General features: G+C 40.4%; 1 protein-coding gene across 4 annotated transcripts in view; it reads left to right on the plus strand.

Moving 5' to 3' along the window:
• The window catches only part of SYNE3 (spectrin repeat containing nuclear envelope family member 3), a 65,373-nt gene that overhangs the window by 28,810 nt on the left and 14,148 nt on the right, over nt 1-22,415 (plus strand). For all 4 annotated transcript variants that reach the window (XM_085061463.1, XM_085061464.1, XM_085061461.1 and 1 more), the window contains exons 5-17: nt 1,650-1,811; nt 2,535-2,879; nt 4,037-4,173; nt 6,116-6,263; nt 7,022-7,204; nt 7,455-7,598; nt 8,569-8,703; nt 9,662-9,823; nt 10,553-10,716; nt 11,609-11,735; nt 11,911-12,066; nt 12,604-12,753; nt 14,003-14,041. In XM_085061463.1, the coding sequence (XP_084917589.1) occupies nt 1,650-1,811; nt 2,535-2,879; nt 4,037-4,173; nt 6,116-6,263; nt 7,022-7,204; nt 7,455-7,598; nt 8,569-8,703; nt 9,662-9,823; nt 10,553-10,716; nt 11,609-11,735; nt 11,911-12,066; nt 12,604-12,753; nt 14,003-14,041 (2,052 nt within the window). The remainder of the gene's footprint in view (nt 1-1,649; nt 1,812-2,534; nt 2,880-4,036; nt 4,174-6,115; nt 6,264-7,021; nt 7,205-7,454; nt 7,599-8,568; nt 8,704-9,661; nt 9,824-10,552; nt 10,717-11,608; nt 11,736-11,910; nt 12,067-12,603; nt 12,754-14,002; nt 14,042-22,415) is intronic.

Raw genomic sequence — 22,415 nt, forward strand, 5'->3', positions numbered from 1 at the left:
TGCATCAACAGGAATATTTTTAGATGTGGCAGCCATTTCCTTTTCCTACGTGCTTTCCCTTGCCCAGCAACTTAAAAATTTGCAGGGGTGGATGGTTGTGTGTTTTTGCATAAATGATGATTGAAGATGGTAAGTTGTTATATACCATATATTGCTATTTAGGAAACATTTTAAATAGTTCTGACCACAACAAATTAACTCCAGTCCGTGTTGTCTCTGTTAGCTGAAACCCTGATACTTCAATGGGTTTGCTAAAGTACCCTAGGGCTAAGACTAAAAGCACCAGGGAGCGCTACAGGAGCTTTCTGTATTCTCCTTGAGGCACCACAGAGGGATTTAATTTAGGAACTTTGTTTATGTGCTCTAGATTGCCTTCCAGAAGAGGCTTATTTGCCTTCACTGCCTGTGAAGGGAGCTTAGGGCAGAAGGCTTCCTAGGCGTCTGTCCACCTTCCTTGAGGACCCAGGGCTGGGCATATTCTGGTCAGACACATCTTTCTCTGCAGCCCATGGCAAACCCATTCTTTTCCTGTCAGAGCTCTCACTCTTTGCAGGGCCATGTCCTTTCTTCGTGTCTCCTCTAGTGAATGTGGATGTTGAGTTTCACAGGGTCCTGCTCCCCTAACAGCTAACCTAACAGGAACAAGTGAGGCCTTATTTTTCATCACTGGGAAGTTTTCCTGCTTAACCTCTTGTGGGGGAGAGGGCTCAGCCAGCTCTCTAAGCCTTTTGTCTGACAACTAGCACAGTCTGTCCAAATCTGTGGCATCCATTCCTTGACCTCACGGACCAGCAATGCACCCAAACTGCATATTCCTTTGTTTTAGCTGAATAGCCTTGGCCAAGGGTAGGTTGTTATGACTTCCTTTTTAACCTCTTGTATATCAGCCTAAGATTTTTGAGCTTAATAACATCTCTGCTTTGTTATTCTGATTTACACCTTTGGCGCTTCTGCCAGTAAAACAAATTGATCTAATTCCCTAGAGTCAATAAGCTTGACCTGACTTGGTTCACTTTGATGTGTGGCCCTTTTACACTGCTTTCCATTGGCTTGAATTTGCTTCCTGAGTCTGTGATACTGCCACAGAATAGTTCGTGACCTGCTAAGGAATTTCAAAAGTGCCTGGACTACACAGTTGAAGGTGATGGTCATTTTCCCTGCATTCTGTTTAAATAATGAACAATTTAAAACAACGTTCATGCCTCTAGTGCGTTCTCTTTTATTTTAATTTGAGAGATAAAGAAAGTGTGCTCATCTTCATTTTTAACCTGCAAGAGGAACATAACTGCTTGTCTCTCAAAGTGAAAACCAGAAACAAACTTCTGTCTGTTTTCTTTTTCTAATGAGAGAGTAGGAAGATTTGGAAAGCCAGAAGTTTGTCTGACAGGGCCTTGCAGTTTGTGTTCTTTGAGAATTAGACATAGAGAACCTGCAGTACAGTCTAGACAGGAACAAGCCTTTGTGCACTTTTGTGTTCTGTTTCTTGAGGTGAACTTTGAATTCCTGTAGAGGCCAAGTGTTACCGGGGCTTGTGAAAAGGGAGTCTTATTTAGAAAAGGGAGTCTTGTTTATATATTCTGTGTTACAATATAAAGGAAAAAGAGCCAGATAAGCACTGGCCTCACCACTTCTGATGTCTCTTGTTACAGAACAGAGTGAAACTGCTTGAAACGATAACCAAGGAACATGAGCAGTACAGCGCTAATGTCAACCAGTTTCAATCGTGGCTGAATGGTGTCACAGAGAGACTAAACTGCTGCATTGGAGAAGCAACCAAGTCTTCAGCAGAGGACAAGCTAAAGACACTGAAGGTCATTCAACAATATTACTCTAACAAGGAGTTAGGATTGTGTATTTTTCGTCCCTCTATGTGTTGCTCAAACCATACAAGGGTGTACTTGAGAAAAGAATTAGATGTACAAAATAGATGGTGATTTTAGCATGGGCTAGGGCAGAAGAGTCGTGTGAGGTCCTAAAACTGCTAGTGTGTGTGGTTCTTCCAGCATGAGTCACAAACTGGTCTGGTGTGTTTCTCTTAAACCTGATATCTAACAGTTGTGTGATTCTTTGAGAATCTTGTTTAAATAAATCAGATTTGGTAAATATGATCCAAATAGACCCTGAAGGTTCACATTTTTTGAGAGTTTAGAGCTGGTGATGAAAATGCCAGTTTTGAGAGCAATATCCTTTATTTTGGTGCCACTGCTTTAACTGTTTAGCTTAAAATCTCTGAGATCCAGCTATTAATATAGCTCTAGTGCCTGCAGCTACTGTTTTCTTTGTCAAGGATCTCAGGGGATAAGCATTAATGAAAACCAATATTTTTCAGAATCAATGGCAATTAATATTACTCAGAAGGCAGTCAAATGACTAACCATGGCTTCTGGTCACTTGAAAAACAACATATTTTGAAATAAGAAGTGAAAACCAAAATACGTATAACCAGGCAGGGTGGTCTCTTTTTTCTACTGCTTTCAGCTTTTTTCCCAACTTCCAATTCCTGCAGATAGTCCTTATTTAACTTCTTTTTGCAGGAAATTGCCAAAGACATTAAGAGTGGTGGAAAGAAATGGAAGCACCTTGAAAATCAGTGTGCAGAGGTGATTCAGAATACCTCTCCACTTGGAGCTGCAAGATTGAAGGATGAGCTTGAAGAGCTAAGAAAAGCACTGGAGAAGTTGAAACTGCGGAGTAGTGAGGAGGAGGAGAGATTACTCAAGATCCAACAGTCACAAAGTGCCTATGAGTCCCAAGCCAGACAATTAGAAGCAGACATCCAGCAGCTGAGAAAAGATCTACAGAGACTAGAAGATGACCTGGACCCTGGAGAAGGGGAAAAGACTGAAGATGAGTTTGTGACTCTATGGAGAAAATGTAATGTAAGTTGCTACCTTTTGTGTGGAGGATCAAGTGCAGCCGTAGACTGAACATGCACAGTCACATCTAACAGATGCCTGTTCCATTGGTTAAAGATGATAAGGGAAGAGTATGAGTGTGTGTGAAACAGACTGAGGAAAATGTGACTGCCAGCAATGGAATCAACTGCCCCAACCTTCATTTTATGCTGCACAGAAGGAGCAGAGTTGGACGATGTGCTGGAGTTTGTGTCTAGAGTTCAAAGGGATCATATGCAAAAAGAGCACAATTTGGAGCAAACAACAGAATTTGCTCCACTTTAAAAGCAGCAGGAAATTAATGTCTCACTGTATATGCAAATACACATACACGAGTGGTTGCACAGACACAAGTACACATATTTCTGAGGTATTTGGTAAGACCATTGCTATTTTATATCCTTTATCTCTGTAAGATGGGTGTCTTCCTTTACTGGCAGACACATCATCAGTACTAAGAAGTCCCAAGATTGTAACAATCCAGTATTTACACCAAAATCGATCTGCTGCAAAAATGAGCACAAAAAATTTGTCACACATAAAGTAGATAAGAATCTTTACCACTCATTTCCTCTCAAGGGCTGGTTTTGCATTTATTATCTGTTCTCAAAATGCCTTTCACTGCTGTTTGTATGTCTCAAACTATGCAGGACTAACTGGGAAAAGTATATGCAAAAAGGATCAAAAAAATTTAGACTGATTCAATCCAGCTACATTTGCATGGGTTTTAGTTGTTTTTGTTTCCCTGAGTCACCCTAGAATTAACATTCTCTATATGTGAGTCTCTGAGAAAGATCTGTTCATGCAAAGAGACGCCGTTAAGACTGCTCTAGAAATGCAGCTTGTGTTGTATACTGCAATCAGTGAACTGAAACTGGGCCTGTTTGTGATTCACTCTGTTCAAACAGTGAACCCTGCAGATCAGATGCAGAGGCTGGGCAGTGTGAGGGGAGGAGAAAGAGCCTGCTGGAACAAAACTGTTCTGAGAATGTTTTCTGTTTTAGCAAAGGCCATATTTCTTATAACCACAAAAAAAGCCACCGAAAGGGGATTTGTGCGTACCCTGAGACACAGCTTTTGTTCTTCATTTCATGTGCCAGATGCTAATAAGGTGTGATCTGTTCATTATCTTTATAATTAAGGCAACAAGAGCAGCCCTGGCTGCAGAAGAGTCAAAGATTGAGAGGCTGAAGGCTCAGCTAAAGGAACTGCTACGGTTTTCCCAAGATGTGCAGCCACACGCTGAGAGTGTTGTCTCTGCAATCCACCAGTATCAAAGGTACTGGAAGTCTGATTGTGGTGGATAGGTGGGGGGAATCTTCTCTCAGACATTGAAGGGATTGTCAGGGGCCTAAGAAAAAAGTGATATGCCATCCAGTCATAGGTGATGGGTAGAAAAAAAAAGCTTTTGCTAATTACTTCCGCCTCCATGTTTCAGTAAAGCTGTAATTTTAGCCATTTGCTAGGGGCTGGAGGGTTCTGGTCATTTTCAAGCAATGATCTTGCATCATTAATGTTGTGTATGGTTTGAAGAAAATTAGATTGTTGGCAGCTAATTTGATCTTGTTAGCATTTTATAATAATAATTTATGTATTTTGCTTGCATTTCATGCCAGCAACTAGAAAATCAGGACAGGAGCTGTAGTAGTAAACCGTTCAGAAGAATTATGGCCCTCCCTTGTTGAGTTTGTTCCAGTGACTCACCAGCCTTAGCAATTATTTGGCACAGTTTATTCCCCTTCTCCTGGCAGCTTATATGCATGTTCCTGTTTTCAACTTGCCTTGGGTTGGAAACTCTGAAAGTTTAGCCTCTCCCCAGACTTCAGTGTTTCCGTTTCCAGGCTGCCTGGAATCAGGAAGTAAAGAAGCTGCGGGAAAATTTGCAAACTAGAAGAAAGGATCATTTTTTTAAGGGAAAAAAGAAGGTCAGTTCTTTTCCTGTATCCCAGCTTATTTCCCTCTGTGCTCAGTATGCTGTCCTGCTGGAAGGGTTTTAGGTCATTGTGGGAAATTCTTTCAGTTTAAAAACTAACAAGTAAACAATGTTGAAAGAGGAGCAGAGAAGGCAGGGGACTGGCCTCTGGGTAGAAAATGGCAGCTGCTCCCTTGCCAGCTTCTCTCCAAAGCTTCTTTGGGAAGTCTGGCAGCTTCACACTGAGCCTGGCAGGGGCAGCAGAGCAAATGGCAGAGGACATGTAAAGTCAGAACTTTCTATTTGCGGAGCTTTTGGCCTCTGCAGACTTGCCTTTGTTTAGCTCCGTCATGGCCCAGTGGCACAGGTAAGATTGTTGTTTGTGTTTTTATATAAAGGAAGTATTGATCCTGATTGGTATTGCTCTCACCTGACTGTCTTGTGAGTTTGCAAGGTATTGTTCCCTTATGAACACAAAGTTTAGGCTGCATTTTGCCATATCAGGCAGGATTGTGCCAACTGGGAGGTCAGGAAAGCTGAGAAAAACAGGAGGCAGCTGCATGGGGTGTGTCACTGCCGGGCCTTGTCACTCGGCTGTGCTTTGGATAAGCCTTTTTAAGAGAAGCCTGGATATTCATTGAATGTGTGCTGATTTCTTTTTTTTTCCCCCAAGAATATAGCTCTGTGTGTATGTATGTGGATGCATATACATAAATACAAAGCTTTTATTGGAATCACCTGTATGTATTAATATAAATTCAAGTGGTTCTGCAAAATTTAAAAGAATTATAAAGAATTCTTTCATAAATAAATAAAAGTGTATTTTTCACTTTTTGTGTGTAACAAGGTTATCAAAGATTTCTTAATGTAAATTTTTATGGGAACAAGACCTTGTTTTTTACAGACAACTGCAGTTACATTCTAGATATGCTTGGCTTATTCCTCCCATCAGTCACTGAGACTGCTCAGATATTATGATTTGTTAAATCACACTGGTGACAGCAGCCGGGGAAGATCACATACAAGGGGAGACTGCTGGCTACTAGAAAAGCAAAGTAGTTCTTGATACACAGTTGCACAAGAGACAAATGTGTACCACGGAATCTAAATAAAGTTTTGTCAGATGTCTCTGACTGACAGAGCAGCTGTTGGTATGCACCACCAGGCTCAGACAGTAAAAAAGACTGAGGCTTTTGTGTTGTATATGGTTTACACCCAAGTATTGTGTTAATTCGTGCCTTGATGAATAGGATGTTCAGGCTTGGATTTCTTCATAATCCTTCTCTTGGTTGTCACTTTATCCTTACAGTGTTAGAGGCAAGACTTCTAAAATGAGCACTGATACAGAAACCCAGCTGACAAGACTCTTCCAAAATCCCCTGCAAAGTTTTGAACAGTGGAAGCCATCGGTCCAGATGCTCCTGCAGACTCCGGAGCCAGAACTGGCTCACATTGAGGTAGCAAATCTGTCACTAAGTCCAGAAGTGTGCTTTTGGCCAAGCCTGCATACAGCTGCCAGGCAGCAGCAGCTGAAAGGTCCTGCCAGTGTGGCAGGAAAGCCCACAGCAGGGATGGAGGTCTTTGCTTAGCTCCAGCTGTAGCACATTGTCTTACTTTCTGCCCTCCATCTGGTTAACTTCATTTGGTTAGTTATCAGCTGAATAGACTGCATTAAAAGTGTCAGATATCTTTAACAATAATGATAATATTGTTTAGCATTAGACCAGATCTCCATGGATGGAAAGTCTGTGGCCTCTGTTAAAGAATTACGTAGTGATATGGACATGGGATTAAAATGCACGATTTATGCATATGCCCAGCAGGGTGTGTTTGTTACTTTGTCATCCCTGTGATCTCCAGAATAAATGTGTCTGTGAACAGGCATGGAATTTATCCACAGGATGAGCATTCAAGCTGTCCTTTCTGTTGGTTGTTTAGGCCTCTTCTCTGCACAGACAACTCTTTCCATAGTACAGCTTACCTCTATTTCTGTTCACAAAATGGATGCAGCCCTGGTGCCTCTAACATTATCAGGAAGACTTTTCCTTTAACTGGGCACTGTCCAGGTACCTTCTGTTACCCCTTGTTGGCCCAGCATGCTTTTTTTACCTGACTTTGTCTTACCGTTTTGGCTGTGTGACTTGTGTGAGAACAATATGGTTATATGATTTTTTTTTTTTGGTATGATTTCACTGGAAGAACTTTTCTCCTTTAGGCTGCTCTAGCTGAAAGCTCCCAGTTCAAAGAGAAGTTGATGACATTACAGCTAAAGAAAGATTTGCTAAACAATGTCCTTGGTGAGGAAAAAGCAGAATCTTTCCTTCAAGAAGTAGCTGAAGCTTCAAAGGAGAGAGAAATTCTACACAAAAGTCTGCTGCAAAGCAAGAGCAAACTCCAGGTGAATTACAAAACCCATATACTGTCTGCCTGTGATGAAGACAAAGATCAAGTCTTTACTAAGCCAGTTTTATACGTACAAATTTAGTACTAATCCCTTTCTCTAGGGTGATCATACATTCAAATAAATTTGTGGTCTGTTGCATAGTGTAGCTCAGTGTTTGTTCTGACTATGAAGTGGATATTGACAAAAGATAATGCCAAGGGATATATGTTGAATGCTGGATCTGTTTTCTCATTTCTCCATCTAGAATTTGATATTGCAACATAAGAACTTTGATGCTGGTTTTGCGCCTTTGCAGAAGAAATTATCTGCCATCAAAGCCAAATTAGATCTAGAGAAGGAACCACGGCCTGACCTCTTGGGTAAAAAGACACAACTCCAGAGACTCCAGGTACATTACAGTATTGTTTGGCAATGTTATCCTCAGCTAATTGTGGTCTTGTTTAATCATATTTTATTAGCTTTGGGAATTCAGTACCTTTCCCCTCAATTAGGTGTTAGATAATTTCATTTGGTCCTGTTTATAGCATAAGTGAATGAAATTAAAGCAATGCAGATGAAGCACTGGCAAAATGAGCTTGAGGGAAGGAAGAAGGAGCTGGAAGCTGTTGGTGGTACACCTTCTTGGGCTAGTTTTATTGCTAGAGAAAATGTATCCTGACACTTCCCACTGGGAGTGAAATTGCACACGATAACCTGAACCAATCTAACTTCCTCCAAGAGTTCCCATTGTTCCACTTACTTTTGCATCCCCCTCTTTCTGTTCTCTACCTTGTCACTTCTGTTTGACACATGCTGGATTTATTTCACAGGCTGATTCAGCTGGCCAAGATAAGAAAAAAATTCAGTAGAGACAGATGATTTTCCATTTGATTTGTGTTTTGAACTGGTTCAGCAAAGGGTCCAACATGCATTAGAGCCTGTGGAAGGCATGCAGTGGGATTACATACCTGGGAGAGGGTAGGGAAGAGCAGGAGGAGACGAGAGAGGGGATGTGACTGTCACACTGAGCTGTGATGGTTCAGCTGTGCTGTGCCACTTCATCCTTAGCGTCCACAGGGGTGTTATCACCACAGTTCTTTGTAGTACTTCTCTGGTTATACTATGGCTCCTTTGGCAGCTCCTCAGCAACTTATCTTCTTTGTTATCTCCTGGTAACATGTAAAGGACATCCAACCATTTTTTTCAGAAGCATTTACCCCTAGGCATCAGAACAATTAGTTTTCTTGATGACAGTGATTGTTGCTGGGGTTTTTTTTGTCCTCACACTGTCAAATGAAGCTACCTTTAATGTATGTTTTGTGGAAGTCCATGGCTTATCTAGCACAGTACCCATATGGAATCTGTCTTTTCCTCTGCAGATGATCCAAGATGACTTGGCAGAGCTTGCAATTCACATGGAGGAGGTAGAGAAGCTTGTTCAATCAAACACCACACACAGACATGAAATGAACCAACTTTCATCTGAGTCTCAGGCCCTGAAGAGATCATTGGAGGTAACATAAGGGAGTTTTTAGTTGCCTGGGGAGTTGTCAGTTGCCTCTATTTAAAAATACATTAAAAATCTTTGAACATATGACATAAAATGCTTTGAGTGACAGATATTTTCATTTCAGGGGAAGAAGACACTGAATTCTTATAACTTTGATAACTCTTCCAGGATTCTCTGATTCTCTCTGAAGTGATTTCTCTTGGGAATAGGATACCATCCACACAGACTTTATCTATATATAAAATATTTCTGAAGTGGGCCTGAGATTTCTGACCAAAAGAACTCAGTTATATTACCATGGTGGTGCTTATACTTCACAGATTACTGGATAGGTGTTTTCGACCAAAGTGTTTGGGATTTTTATGGCTTTGTCAGTGAAAAGTTAATAACAGAAAAGTGCTGCAATTGCATAAATACTTGCTTTGTCCTGAGGCATTTTGTAGCTTGCAAACATACCTATAAAATGACCTTCCAAAGCAGTCTCAGAAGAAGAGTTTATAAAGATACCCTAGTTATGCAGTTCACTATAAAATTACATTTGTTAAAGTGTTGCCTAAACATGCACTGTGGAATTCTAGTTTCAATCTCAATCATCCAATTTATCACTGAACTGGAATTTTGTCATAAAAATCTGTATAGCTATTTCTGATTCAGGGAGTGTAAGGTGTATTTGATATTGACTGGGAAACAAAAACCCCAGACATGTATATTCTCTATTTCCTTTCAGCTGAAAAGGAAGGGAGTTATTCTAGTTCTTAATACCCCCTCGTGTGGTTGAATTCAGGCCTGCAGGAGCTTGGAGGTGTTTTCCACACCACTGATGCTAAAAGGATAGGGTTTCTTTTGTCTCTCATTAACACTGCTTTTTTTCTTTTTCCCCATGAGGTTCTGTGCCCATCATAGTGTTAGATCCAGTAAAGCAAGTGCTTTTTGTTTGTCTGATATATTTTTATCATTTGTAGATGATGATACAGCAGAGTGAAGACCACGTTCAGAAGCACTGGGCATATAATGACAAACTGTCTGACCTCCAGCAGTGGATCTCAGTAACCAGGGAGAAGATTGACTCCTGCCAGGATGCTGATGGAGAGCAGAATATTGAGGGCAGGCTGGAAGACCTTGAGGTGAGAAGAGCATCTTAGTTTAAGGTGTTAATTATTTACTTTGCAGCATTCAGACCTTAGGAGTGGGGGGATGTAGTGAGGATTTCCTGGTTTGGAAGGGTAATGATGGTGTGTTTCTCCTTCTATACCTGCTGGTTGCTGTTGGCTCTCTGCTTTGCCCTGTGTTGTCAAATATGGAGTTAGGTAACAGACAAGAGCAGTGAAAAATTACTAAGAACTGTTGAGGGGAATATAGTGTCAAAGGATAGGTGGTTTTAAAGAGAGGCTCCTGTCCGGGTGATCTCTGTGGGCAATACTTGCCTTTGCCTGTGTGTACTCATCAATAAATTGAACATTACTGCCATGTTAGCTAGCCTTATACTCTGTTGAACAGAGCTGTTCCAAAGCTGCCAGCTTTTCCCTGGGTAGCAGTACTTTGCATGCTAAATTCACTCTGGTAGGTTACTTTGCTGGCAGCTTTTCCCTTCATATTGAAGACAAAAATATTTCATGTAAAGGCTACAGAAGAAGGTGTATTGGCAGCTTGCACCCTTCAAGTTTTGCCATCAGCTCTTTGACCTATGTTGGCTCTTGGCAAGAATCCACAGCATATTTCTTTTCCTGCTAGGTGTGCTCTAGCTAGTGCAAACAGAACCAGCATAGTCCTGGACTGAACATGGCCTTCAGTCTGACATAGCCTCTGCTTTACCCAGGGTATCTAGGAGTAATTGCAAGGGCTGTGTGTTTCAGAGATGGCTAGCTGAGTTTCCAGATAAGGAGATCCAGCTGCACCTTGTGGAAGCTCATGGCCAGCTGGTCATGGAGAATTCTTCTCCAGAGGAGATTGCCCATGTCCAGGCAGAGCTGGATCAGCTGAAGGAGTCGTGGAAGTCACTGAAGGAGATGGCAACTGGGTAAGTGTTCATGTAGGTCTTCCTCTTGTCCCTTCAAGTGGGGGCTGGCTCTTTACTGCCATAAGACCAGACACACTTGAGGCTTTATGCTCTGTGCTGTGAAAGTGAACAGCCATCCTATAATGCTAGGAGCTAGATGGGATTTTATTAAATTGCTTGTAAACTGAAAATCATTACTTTCAATAAAACCTTTTTAAGACTCTGTGAACCAATGTCTGTGAATCTGCTTTTACCTCATGTTGGAGTAGGCAGTGTCTTCTTACGACCTGGCTCACCCTCATACTGCCAGTCTGTGTTGGAGGAAATTGGGCATAGATTGGGTGACTTGTGCTGTTCTGTCTCACCTTCCTGTTCTCCTTGGAGATGTCTCCAAGGAGAGTATATCTGCTATGGGATCTGTGCCTTTTACAAACCTGCAAAAGTATAAGCAGAGCTAAAATTCTCTTTAGCCGGGAAATGAAGACTTAATTTATTTTGCCTCCACTGTGTAGTGTCAAAATGTTGCTCATATTTGCTAGTTTGTATTAATATTTAATAATGTGCTGCATGTATGATTGTATTCATATGTAGTGTCAGAATAGGCATAAAAATGAAATTAGTAAATTAAGGATTGTACTGCTTCCTGTTACCACAAAGAAAAGCGTATTGCCAAGGTAATATTTTTATTCCCCTAAATGAAAGAAAATAAAACATTTGGAAATGTTAGAACTAGAGTAGTGGTGCTGCTTTTGAGACACTGGTTGGGAATAACTTTAATATTAATAGTGTTATTACTAGTAATCGTGATATAATAATAACAACAATAGTGCTGTTTCCCCAAAGCTGTCCCCCATAGCCCCAGTCAAAATGTGGATGTCCACTGCACTGATGTCTCTGCTTTTGTGTTTTCAAGCCTCCTCAAAAAGTGGCAGTTAAGCAGACCAGTGGCTGATAAGAAGAAGAAAAGAGCATTTGTGGACAGCAGATGGATATCTAGACCTGCTTTCCAGATTTTTGATGCAGATCCCAACCATAAGCAGGTGAGATGGGGACTCTGTGTCTGCCTTTGTAGCAGCTTCACAAGAACAATTTCATTGTCTTTGTCTGATATTGTAGGTTACAAAGCTGGAGGCTAAGATCTTTCAATGAGGCCTTCAGAGGAAACATCTGCCATAACAGTAAGGGCTTTTTTGTTCCTGTTGTTCTGTGTCCTAGGAGAAGATGGGAGAAGGACAAAGTATAAGCAGCCACTTGAAGCTCCTACATGACTTTGAAGAGTGGCTACAAGGAGAAAACACCAAACTGACCAAAATTCTTGCTGGGACTCCATCTTCCACAGAGGAAATTGAGGCATACCAGAGCAAACTTGAGGTTAGTTTTCAGGGAGTGAATGGAGACAAATATTGCAATAAGTGCAGATTCTTTCCAGATTAAAAAAACCCAAACAACAGCAACAAAACCCAAACCCACCCCACCAGCTAACCACCAACCCATCACCCCCAAAAAAACCAACAACAACAAAAAAAAACCCCTCAAGGAACAAATAGACAAAAAATTCAAACACTATGCACTCTGCTTTAGGAAACTCTAGCATAGATGAAGCTCAGGAATTTCAGACAAATTCCATCCTTTCTACTAAGAAAGGTGTGCCAGAGCCAGAGTGGTGGAAGGGAAGGGAGCACCTGGCATCTAGCTGTTGGGCTGGACACTTCCAGTATGGTATGGCAAAGGAAAACACAGAAATATCCAAGGCTACAGGAGTCTTGCAGATGAGTTTTATATAATTCCAGGCCAAAAATAACAAAAATAAGTGTGCTGTTCCATAACCATTGTTTTTTGAAATGCTACTTTAAAAACTGGGGCCTTCCTGAATCCTGAGTTGCTGCTGACCCTTGGCTTTGCCCACAGGAGCTGCAGTCTCGTGTGCCTGATGGTCAGCGCCTCTTTGAGGACCTCCTTCATCTTCATCCTGTCATTGGAAATTCCGAAGACCTGGAGGACCTGCGTTACCGATGGATGCTCTACAAATCTAAACTGAGAGAGTCCCTGAGTTCACTGGTAGGTGAAAACACCCAATCCACAGCTGCTGAGCTCTGCCATTGCTCCTTCAGGTTGCTTCACATTGCCTTAATTCAACAGTATACATATGTGTTAATTAATCTCTTAATTAAGAGCTGTGTGCTTTTCCCCTTTGTAAGTGATGCTCAAAATATTTCTTGAAATGGAAGGTTCAAACCAGAATGACAACTGGTAAGGAAGCATGCAGCTGGGGACTGAGGGGTTTTGTGTGTGCAAACAGTTTGGATATATGCCTAGTTCTGGGCACATGGATTTCTATTTTTTGCCCTTTCTCCACAGAGTTATTTTTTGACAGTTCCTGCAGTAAGAATATATTCACTGTTCATTATTTGTGTCTCCTGCTGTGAGACAGAGTGATCAGAATAGTCACTGACTGAACTGATCAAAGCAACTATGCACAGAAGGACCTAGTCCTTTCTGAAACTATCTTTGTGGGCTAATGATCTGGAATGAAATAAAGGGAAGGCATTTTAATGCAAAACCCCAATTATTAAAGACGTTACCAAGGTTTTTATATATAACATGCTAAGGATGGCAGAATTCATCCCCATATATAAGATATTCCAGGGCATGATAAAGATATTCCTATGTTATTAGCATAAACATATATATTTATTAATTAGTATTTTTCCAGCTTAACTACTCACATTATGTGATCAACTTCAAGATACCATAATCATAGGATTAGAATTTACAGGTTTGCATTTGATACTTTCTGTATGTGAGTGCTTTGAAAGGTATCTGAACTTGAACACCTAAAATTTGAGGCATTTTAGAATTTTCTTTTAGAATTTTCATTTTGGAAACTTTGTCTTGAAATCCAAACCTTATTTAGAACACAAATCCTTTAAAATGCATGGAAGGTAAGCATGACTTCTGTTATTAAAGATCGTATTTCTATGTTTGCCATTGACTGTAATGAAGTAGTTTGTTAACCAAAACCTCCTGTAGGCATTAATATAGTCAATAGGTGTCAGTAAAGTCAAAGCTATTGCTGGGAGAATTGCTCATCTGATTCAAAATAGTCACGAACCTAAAAACATGTCATCTTTCTGCCTAATGTTTGTTAAAAAGCTCATTAAAAAAATCTCCCACTGGTTCACTGTATCCAGATGACCATGAATTGGAAAGAAATATCCCCTGTGTGGTGAATACTCATTTACAGGCTCCACTGTGATCTTCATGTTTTTTTTTCTTATTTTCTTTTTTTTTTTTTTTTTTGTAACAGAGTCCTGGATCTTTGGAGGAACCATACAGATTCAGAAAGGTATGACAGTTTCTTATTATCAAAATATTTGACCAGACATTTTTCAGAAAATGGTTTTAAACTTTTCTAAAGATTCCTAAAATTAGTTTGCATATTAAGAGCCACTCTTAAAGAAGTTGCTGATTTTCCCATGATCTTTAAAAGGAAAAATATTATGGAGTTTTTACTCTTGAGCTAGGCTTACTGTATCTGTAGAAGCTAAATATCCATCCTAGGAGAGATGGGGAACTCAGTTTTTATATATCTACATGCTATATTAACTTAATTCATTTTTCAAAAGACAGTAAGGAAGAGCCAAAATATCTCTCTAAAGGATTTAGTGATTAAGTGCCTAAAATAATTTTGAAAATGGGACTTCTAATTCTTTAGACACTTCTGAAAAAAAAATGCTTTGTATCAATCAGCCCACCTTCTTTCCAATGCAGAAAACCAGAGGAAGTCAAGAGATTTGTCTAATGTTATTATACTAAATCCTTATTCTAAGCAGCAGAATTCCTCTTGTGATGGATTTTCTTTTTGAAGTGATGACATAAGAAACAGAAGCAATACAGGAGATAAGGAGAAGCTGAAAGCAAACAAAATACTGCCAGTTTCTTATTAAACCAAGCAGCACTTCTGATCCCATGTTCATGCAGTCAGCAAATTTTTCTATCACAATTTGCTTTGTTTATAAACGCTGTTCCACTCTGTACTGTCATCTCACTTTCCATTTGTTTTCTAAAGGAATAGAAAAAGGCTTTATTTGCCCAGCACAAAGGAGATTGGATGAATAATGTGTTGCAGGAACATAATCACGTAATCATTTTACAGTAAACCAAACCCTTGATTTCTCCTATTGCAACATCTCTGTAGAAGAGACCAGCTTTTAAAGGGTGCAGTGCTCTTCAAGTATGGCCAGAAATCAAGACTTTCCTTTTACTGATGAGATATTCCTCTAATACTCTAATATGGAGTAGCAGCTCCAATATTTTTACCCAGCAAAATACTGACCAATTTTAAGGTTGTTCTCACACTTTCCTCAATAGTTTTGGCTGCAGTTCAGCCTTCCTGAAAACCCCCAAAGACTTTCTGTTCTTGCCTGTCTGGCTCAGCATTAATTGTTTCATCCAGTAAGGTCACCAGAATTTTTCAGGCTGGAAAAACAGTATGACATTTTAATACTTAGTGTAGAGGCAGCCAGACATTTAGTAGTGCTGCTTTTCCCTAGCAGAGGCTCAAAGGGATATTCCAAAAGACTGACCAAGGAATTTTCTGGTTTCACGTTATTTGGTTGCGTCAAGTTGTTTGTAAGGAAAAACAAAGCAAAAGCTTTAGGCATAAGCATGTCTCCACTACAGTTAGATGCCATTTTTAATTCATCTGCCTCACCTGCCTTGGGGTACATGGTATTTATTCACCCTTAAATTCTCTAAATTAGACTAAAATCTTCAGTTAATTTTCAAAGATACTGGCTTAACATAATGGCAGGCAGCAAACATTTGTCGATTAGGCCTACAGCAAGAGCACAAAAAAACCCCCTGTTCTGTGAGTTTTTAATAGCTACTGAACACAAACAAAGAGAAACAGCTCGGGGTGGGAAGGAATGAAGAACTGAAATAGCTCATAAGCATGAGGGAAATGGCTCCCATTGCACTCACAAGTGATTTGCAGTTTCCCTTCAGCCAGTACAGATGTTGCTGTAACTTACACCCTGCTCACTTCAGTGAGATTTCACTAACCTCAGGGCTTTCATTCTCTGTTTAAACAGTATCACTACAACAAGAATTCAAGTGGTGTAAGCAGAAGTGTCTTTTTTTTTTTTTCCATTCAGGTTTTATCAGTGTGTGAGCTGGTGTTGCCATAAAACTTTTTAGCACCAGTTAGAAGAGCCAGAAAATAATGTTGATCTATTTTGGGTGTATCACTGTTTGGCCTAAGAAAAGAGGAAAACCAGGCCAACTGCAGAATTCTAAGCTATGCAGTTTACTTTAAATTCAGATTTAACATCTAAAATGTGGCTAAAATGAAAGAAAGATTAAGCAAAGTATTTTTGTATGCATGAATATCTTTTCAAAGCTGTAATAAAGGAAGCCAACTACCTTGAAGAGAATGGCTGATCTCAGGAGTTAGTATCTGCAGGAAGAGCAGATGGCTGCATCACTGTGTTTGCAACAGCCAGTGAGTTTGCATAAAATAGGATCAGGTTATCTCTAATTTGTCAGCTCCCTCATGCTTTTGAGTCACACAAAATCAGCAGAAGTGGCAAAGTTGAGGTATTTTTGGACTGATCTCTGCTTTTTGCTGCACAAGGTCCCCAGTGACTCTGGTTGTCTCTCCTGTTTGAGCTGTGAATATTTTGCAGCAGCAGCAGATCAGCATGGAGAAAGGGAAGACCCAGCTGTGACCATTCTCGTTCCATTGCCCTCTGATTTTATTCCATTTCTACCCTACATGGCCAAATGCTGAGCAGAATAGAGCCTGCTCCATGTATAGAAATGTGCTTTTTTTCTGATCATTCATCCATTGCTGAGGACATGCCCCTGCCACTGGTGCCCTTAGGAGCAGAACAGCCAAATGATTGCGATGTGAGAGACTTCTTGTTGATTAACAAAAAACAGTTGCAGGAAATTGCACTGGCTGCAGCGAATTTTTAGCAGGTGCCAGTGACAGCCAATGTAGATGGATATTTCTGCAGGGTACCTAGCACACTCAAGAACATAATCAAGCAAGTGCTCAATAATAACTATGATAAATGTTACTTTCAAAGGTTGGCTCCCAGCTACCTGAAAATATTCCATGAGCATTCTTAGCATAAATAGGAAGTCGAAGGCTCATTATTTACAGGTCTAGGTAGCGCTGTTTGATTTATTTTCTCAAGTGCTCAGAGTAATTACACTTCCTTGCTAAACAAACGATCTGGCTTTATTGTTTATACAGACAAAATAATTAGAATTCATTACATCAGTGGTCAGCTAATTGCTTCCTTTGAGATTCTGCTAAGAGTAATCTCCTGTAACATACAGACAGAAGGAGCATGTAATTTAATCTTATTTAGAGACACCATTGATCTGGAGTCAATCAAATTAATGCAGTCATTCAGGAAACTGCAAAGCAAGAGCTGCCACAGCTTGCAAGGAGGAAAACAGCAATGTGCTCTGCCCTGCCCAAGTGCAGATATGATGGGAGTTCCTCATGGCAGAAAAGCACAGCATTGTGTGTTAGTGCCTGTGTGCCTCTCTATTGAAAATGTGTGGCTCATTTGTTTTCCTCAAGTCCTGCTAGGTGTTACCCACCTGAAATCTTCTGTACAATTACAGTCTTAGTGAAATGAAAAAGACTAAAAGATTTCTTTCCCTCAGCTTTCCATACTTCTTTTATAGATGCAGATAATTTTGCTCCATTGTTTTTCTTTTCATCACTCTATAAGCCTGTGCTTACCTGTTTTAGGAATTACACCATGACCCAAACACAGGATGAAGGGCATCTTAGCATTAAAAATTAGTAGATGGACTTTAGTGATGTTTGCTCAGAAAAGAAACTTAGTGAAAAACACCAAAAAAACCCCACCTCCAGAAAAATCCTGACTACCCATTCCTAACTCAGACCCACTGTTAGTATGCTGAGCCAGGCAGCAGCATCCCCTTCCTCTTCCAGTAGGCTCACAAGGTTCCCTTCACATTGCTGCACCTGTGACACTCCCTGTCTGTCTGCTCTGATTTCTGTAGCTTTCATCTCGCTTTCCATTTTACATTACAGTGTCCTCAGATGTTGGATATATGGAGCTGTGTGTGTTATTTATCTGGTCCTGCCACACCATTGGCCCTGCCAATGCTCTCTGCCTGCAGTAGTGCTGGTGCAAGGAGGTGAAGACATCCTACTCCCAGCACACGTGGTTCTTACTTACTTTTCATGCTCGTGTGGTATTAGTTAGGCATGTGGCTGGTGATCCCTGCTTTATGGGAAGAGATGTGTCCTTTAGCTGCCTGCCATGTTGTGAAGTATTGGCAGATTTTCACCAAGAAATAGCCTAGAATGATTTTCTCAGCAGATATAACTTTATGTCCCAGCTGAAAGGTAAAGAGAGAGATTTGTTGAGCAATAGCAGAATGCAACCAGTTTTCAGTATATACCTGAAAAAATGGTTTTAACACAACTGTAAAAGGCACTGTGAGAAAAACCTCTTCTAATGATTATCTCTAATTTTATTTCTTTAAAAAGAAATAAAAAAGAAATTAAAAAAAAGAAATATCTCTAATTTTATTTCTTTAATTTATTCTTTATTAATTTACTATATTTATTATTCTTTATTAATTTATTCTTTATTTAAAAGTATTTCTTTAAAATTACTATTTCTTTAAAAGTAAGCCATCACATTTTAAAATTATTTAAATAAAATGCAAATAATATTCAAATTATGTATGGTGTCTGCTGAAGTTTAAGAAAAGTTTGATCTTGATTTGAGAGAAGTCAACAGCAAAGCAGCTGGAAACATACATTGTTGACATGATAAACCAGCTTTTGATGTCAGTAACTTCTCCTACAAGTTCCAGAACATTTTGTCTTTCTTTCAGTTTTTATTCTTTCTATGCTTATTTTAATTAGTTTATTTCAACTTGCAAGGATGAGTGGAAGCTGGAAATTGGGAAAAGCTGTTTTACTTCTCTGCCTTCCTGAATAACTGTAGAACACTGAAGTCTTTTTCTGCTTGCTCAGGTCTGGAGAATTATAGAAATTAGTGCTACTTTAACAGGTCAGGCTGTAATGCTTGTCCTGTGGCATGCTTCTCTTAGAAACATGTCATGCTGTATATGCACACAGAAGCTAACCTTTATAAATCCGTTTGTGTCACAGTAGCATATGGCACAGTGCTTAGTCCTAAGTGACTTTGCAGCAGAAATTCTGAAATATCTGCCTTATGTGGCTGCTAAAACCTCACATATGAACTGCTGGCTCTTCCTTCTTTTCTGTTTCTTTTGAATGAAGCCTCCATCAAAGGTTGTAGCTTATCACCTAGCCAGGTTGAGGTACTCCAGGATCTTCCCTAAGGAAGAAAACAGTCTTTAATTTGTCTCTTTACCTATTTACATACATATGCTTGTGCACTTCAGAATTGGAAGGAACGTTAAGGTTGCAAAGTCAAGCAATCTGAGGATGGAAATGTCAGAGCTCAAATTGCTTGTATGACTGCAGTTAACCTCTCTTCAGCATTCTGGTTCATTCTGGCAGCTCCTTATGAGGAGAATGATAAGCACAGGACTCAGTGGGATTCCAGTCCCTCCTTACTCATTCCTCACTGCTGATTGCCTACCCTGGGCAGTGTTTGCTTTTAGGAGAACACAGTTCTGCACCCAGTGTCTCTCTGTCCTTTTGCAGAGGCCATGTAACCTCTGATCAACAGAGGCTGATCTTAGTTCCTGCTGTGGTTTATGGGATTATGCTTTGCACAAGAGGATGTTGGATGCTCAGTTTTGTGGTGACAGTAGTATCTAACTCCCCTAAATTAGTTCCCTCTTGAAAAGAGCAGCTGTGATTTGCAATGTGTTGTTTATCTTGGAGAGAGACATTCATGGCTCTGCATTGAGAGCTGATGAGAAGCCCATCTCCAAACTATCTCACATTGAGGTAAAAAAAGCAATTTGCTTCAGTTTGAGAGAGCAGCCTGTGATCCCCCTGGAACTGATCTTGTCACCAATAACCTGCCTCTGTGAGTGACAGCTGAGTAAGTACCCAGTGGGATCTCAAGTGGCAGAAGCACAGGGTCTCTCAGAGGCAAAATGCCACTGATAAGGCAGCTGCTTCACCAAAACAAGTGGTGGTGCTTGATACTCCTATCCAGGATGAAAGGAATGTATGGCAAGCTGTTGTTTCAGCTTTCCTGGCAGCTCTATTTATTCTGAGAGGAATAATGAAGTGGTAGAATCCATACCTACGTAGGTGATCCTTTCCAAGGCCTATCTATTCTTCCTGTTAAGGAGTTCTTCCTCTGTCCCTATTGCTGTAGTTTAAGCCCAATATGCGGTGATCTTTCCACTGTGAAGTAGACCTGGATTCATCCTGCCTAAGCATTTAACTTAGGGTTTAACATCATCAGGAATGGTGCAGAGTGTAGATGGTGGTTGACTCTCCATCTCTTCAAGAATGAACTGAGAGCCAGGTTCAGAGCTAACACAAGGGATATGTTCTTCATGCCAGTTGAAATTCCTTGCTAAAGAATATTGAGGACTCTATGTAGTTTGTGTTAGGTTCAAGGGATACTGGACAAATATCTGGAAGACAGATTCCCTGACTGGTAAACAGATGAACAAGCTGTATCAGGCTCAGGAAACTGCCTGACCTGAAAGTAGCTGGAGGCTGAGAATATTAAGAAATTATGCTTGCCTTAGTACCTATGCATCTGTGCCAACTGCTGTAGAATAGAGGATACCTGGACCGGGTACAGCACTGGCATGAAGTGGAATGGCTGCTGGTGTCTGTGTGTAGTGTCTGTAGGACACTAAGGCATTGGTCTTTTTATCCTTGGAGAGAGCAGGAGTTTTCAGGCAGCAGTGCATTTCTCAGGAAATACTCTGACGTAAGATGAATAAATCTAGACTAAATATTTTTTCTCTGCTGGATCACTGATTCAGTGGTGCAGGTATGATTTTTGTCAGCCACGCTGGTGACATACAAGCAGCAGCAAAAGCCCACTAATGAGGCTGGTATAAGATGCTATATTGCTCTGCTCTCTCAAATAGCTAGATTAACTGTGTGTTTTCTTATATCCTGGAATGTGGTCAATAGCAAACCAGGGGGGGCACTGATTTTTAGTAAAACACTTCAGCAACTTACACAGAAATATTATGTAGCAAGTTCTAAAGTGCTTTTCTGCTGTTTCCCATTCAAGTAATTTTTCACGGTGTGTTTGCTAAGGAGTTATTAACTGCAAACAGATTTAAGTTCTGAGGACTCCCTAGATCTAAACCGATGCTTGTCATTCAAACAGCCCAACATGAATCAAGTACAAATGTGAATGTTCACAGCCAGTGCAGTTCATTTGGAACAAGCATGCATTTAGCATTACACAAAACACAGCCGTCCACCCCTTGACAGTCCTTGCTTGTCCTGGTATTTTGAGGGAGAAGGGGGAGGACATTTATTCTTGATGGTGAACTTTAAAAGTATATTTTCTTTTTAAGTGCCAACCTATTCCTTTTCCATGTGTGTTTCAAAAATGTCTCTGACACTTTGGCTCGATACCCAGGTATTCCAGCTGTTATTCTAAGATGGTGGAAATTAAAATTCTGTTGACTTCACTGGAGCTTTGCCAGTTTTTCTCAGAGGAAGATTTGATTTCAGAATACTTTGTGGAGCCTAGATCTGACGCATGCAGTGCAGGCACTGTGGGTGCTGGGCAATAGCTGTACTGATGCCAGTGGCTGGAGTGACTGGGGAAGGGAAATTCCACTGTCTAGCAAGGGTTGTGGTTCCAACCTGATCTTTCTCATCAACAGCCTTCCATCTCAGATGGCGATTATATATTCAATCTGTCTCTTGCAAAGGTGGATCTGTGTTAGACTGTGCTTTTCTAACCCAGGATGATGTGCTGAAGGGTTGGGAGTGTGGTCCTGACTCCAGGACCCGGATCACTTTGAGTCCAGTAGAGCAGAGGTTTGAACCTTGCCCTCATGAATTTTCTGTTGGTGCCTTAGTCTCAGGTCACCACATCCTGAAAGCATCTCTTTTTCTCATCACAGATCTAAAACAAATCATGATGTAGTAAAATTAAAGTGCTGTTTTTTTCATACTTAGAAAGGAAGTCAGTGCCTCAAATCTTCCATGCTTTTTCCAAATGTATAATCTTTCCTTTTAAAAGTTACTGTGTCTCCTTCAATTTTTTTTATCCTCTAACACCTCTCGTATTACTGCCACAAAAAACAAAACCAAACCAGCCAACCAACCAAAAAAAAAACCAACTCAAAAAACAACCAAAAAACCCCCAAAACAAAACAAAAAAACCCCAACCAAACCACTCTTAAAAAACACCCCAAACACCACTTGTTTAAGCAAGCACAAAGCAATGGAACTAATAAAGGTTTCATGTCACAACAGCCTGGACATATAAGTAATGAATCCATTTGTAAGATATCTGCTGACCTCTACAGACAAGTACTTCCTGATCCTGACTTTATTTAGTTGTTCCTGTGCATAATCCTGCTGCAGACACTGAAATTAATGATAAATCTCCTATGGATTTCAGTGTGTGCAGGTTGAGGCCCTCATTTATTAAGGGTTTATTGCTGCAAATTTGCTGAAAACACCAAACCCTCACAGCTCCTGTGGGCCTCATTTTCAGTCCTGCAGAGACATCATAATACCATGTTTGTGATAGCTGAGTCATTCCCATGACAACAAATGG

The sequence above is a fragment of the Lichenostomus cassidix genome, chromosome 5, assembly GCF_008360975.1.
Source record: "Lichenostomus cassidix isolate B80296 chromosome 5, HeHo_3.0, whole genome shotgun sequence".
In the NCBI taxonomy this organism is placed as follows: Eukaryota; Metazoa; Chordata; class Aves; order Passeriformes; family Meliphagidae; genus Lichenostomus; species Lichenostomus cassidix.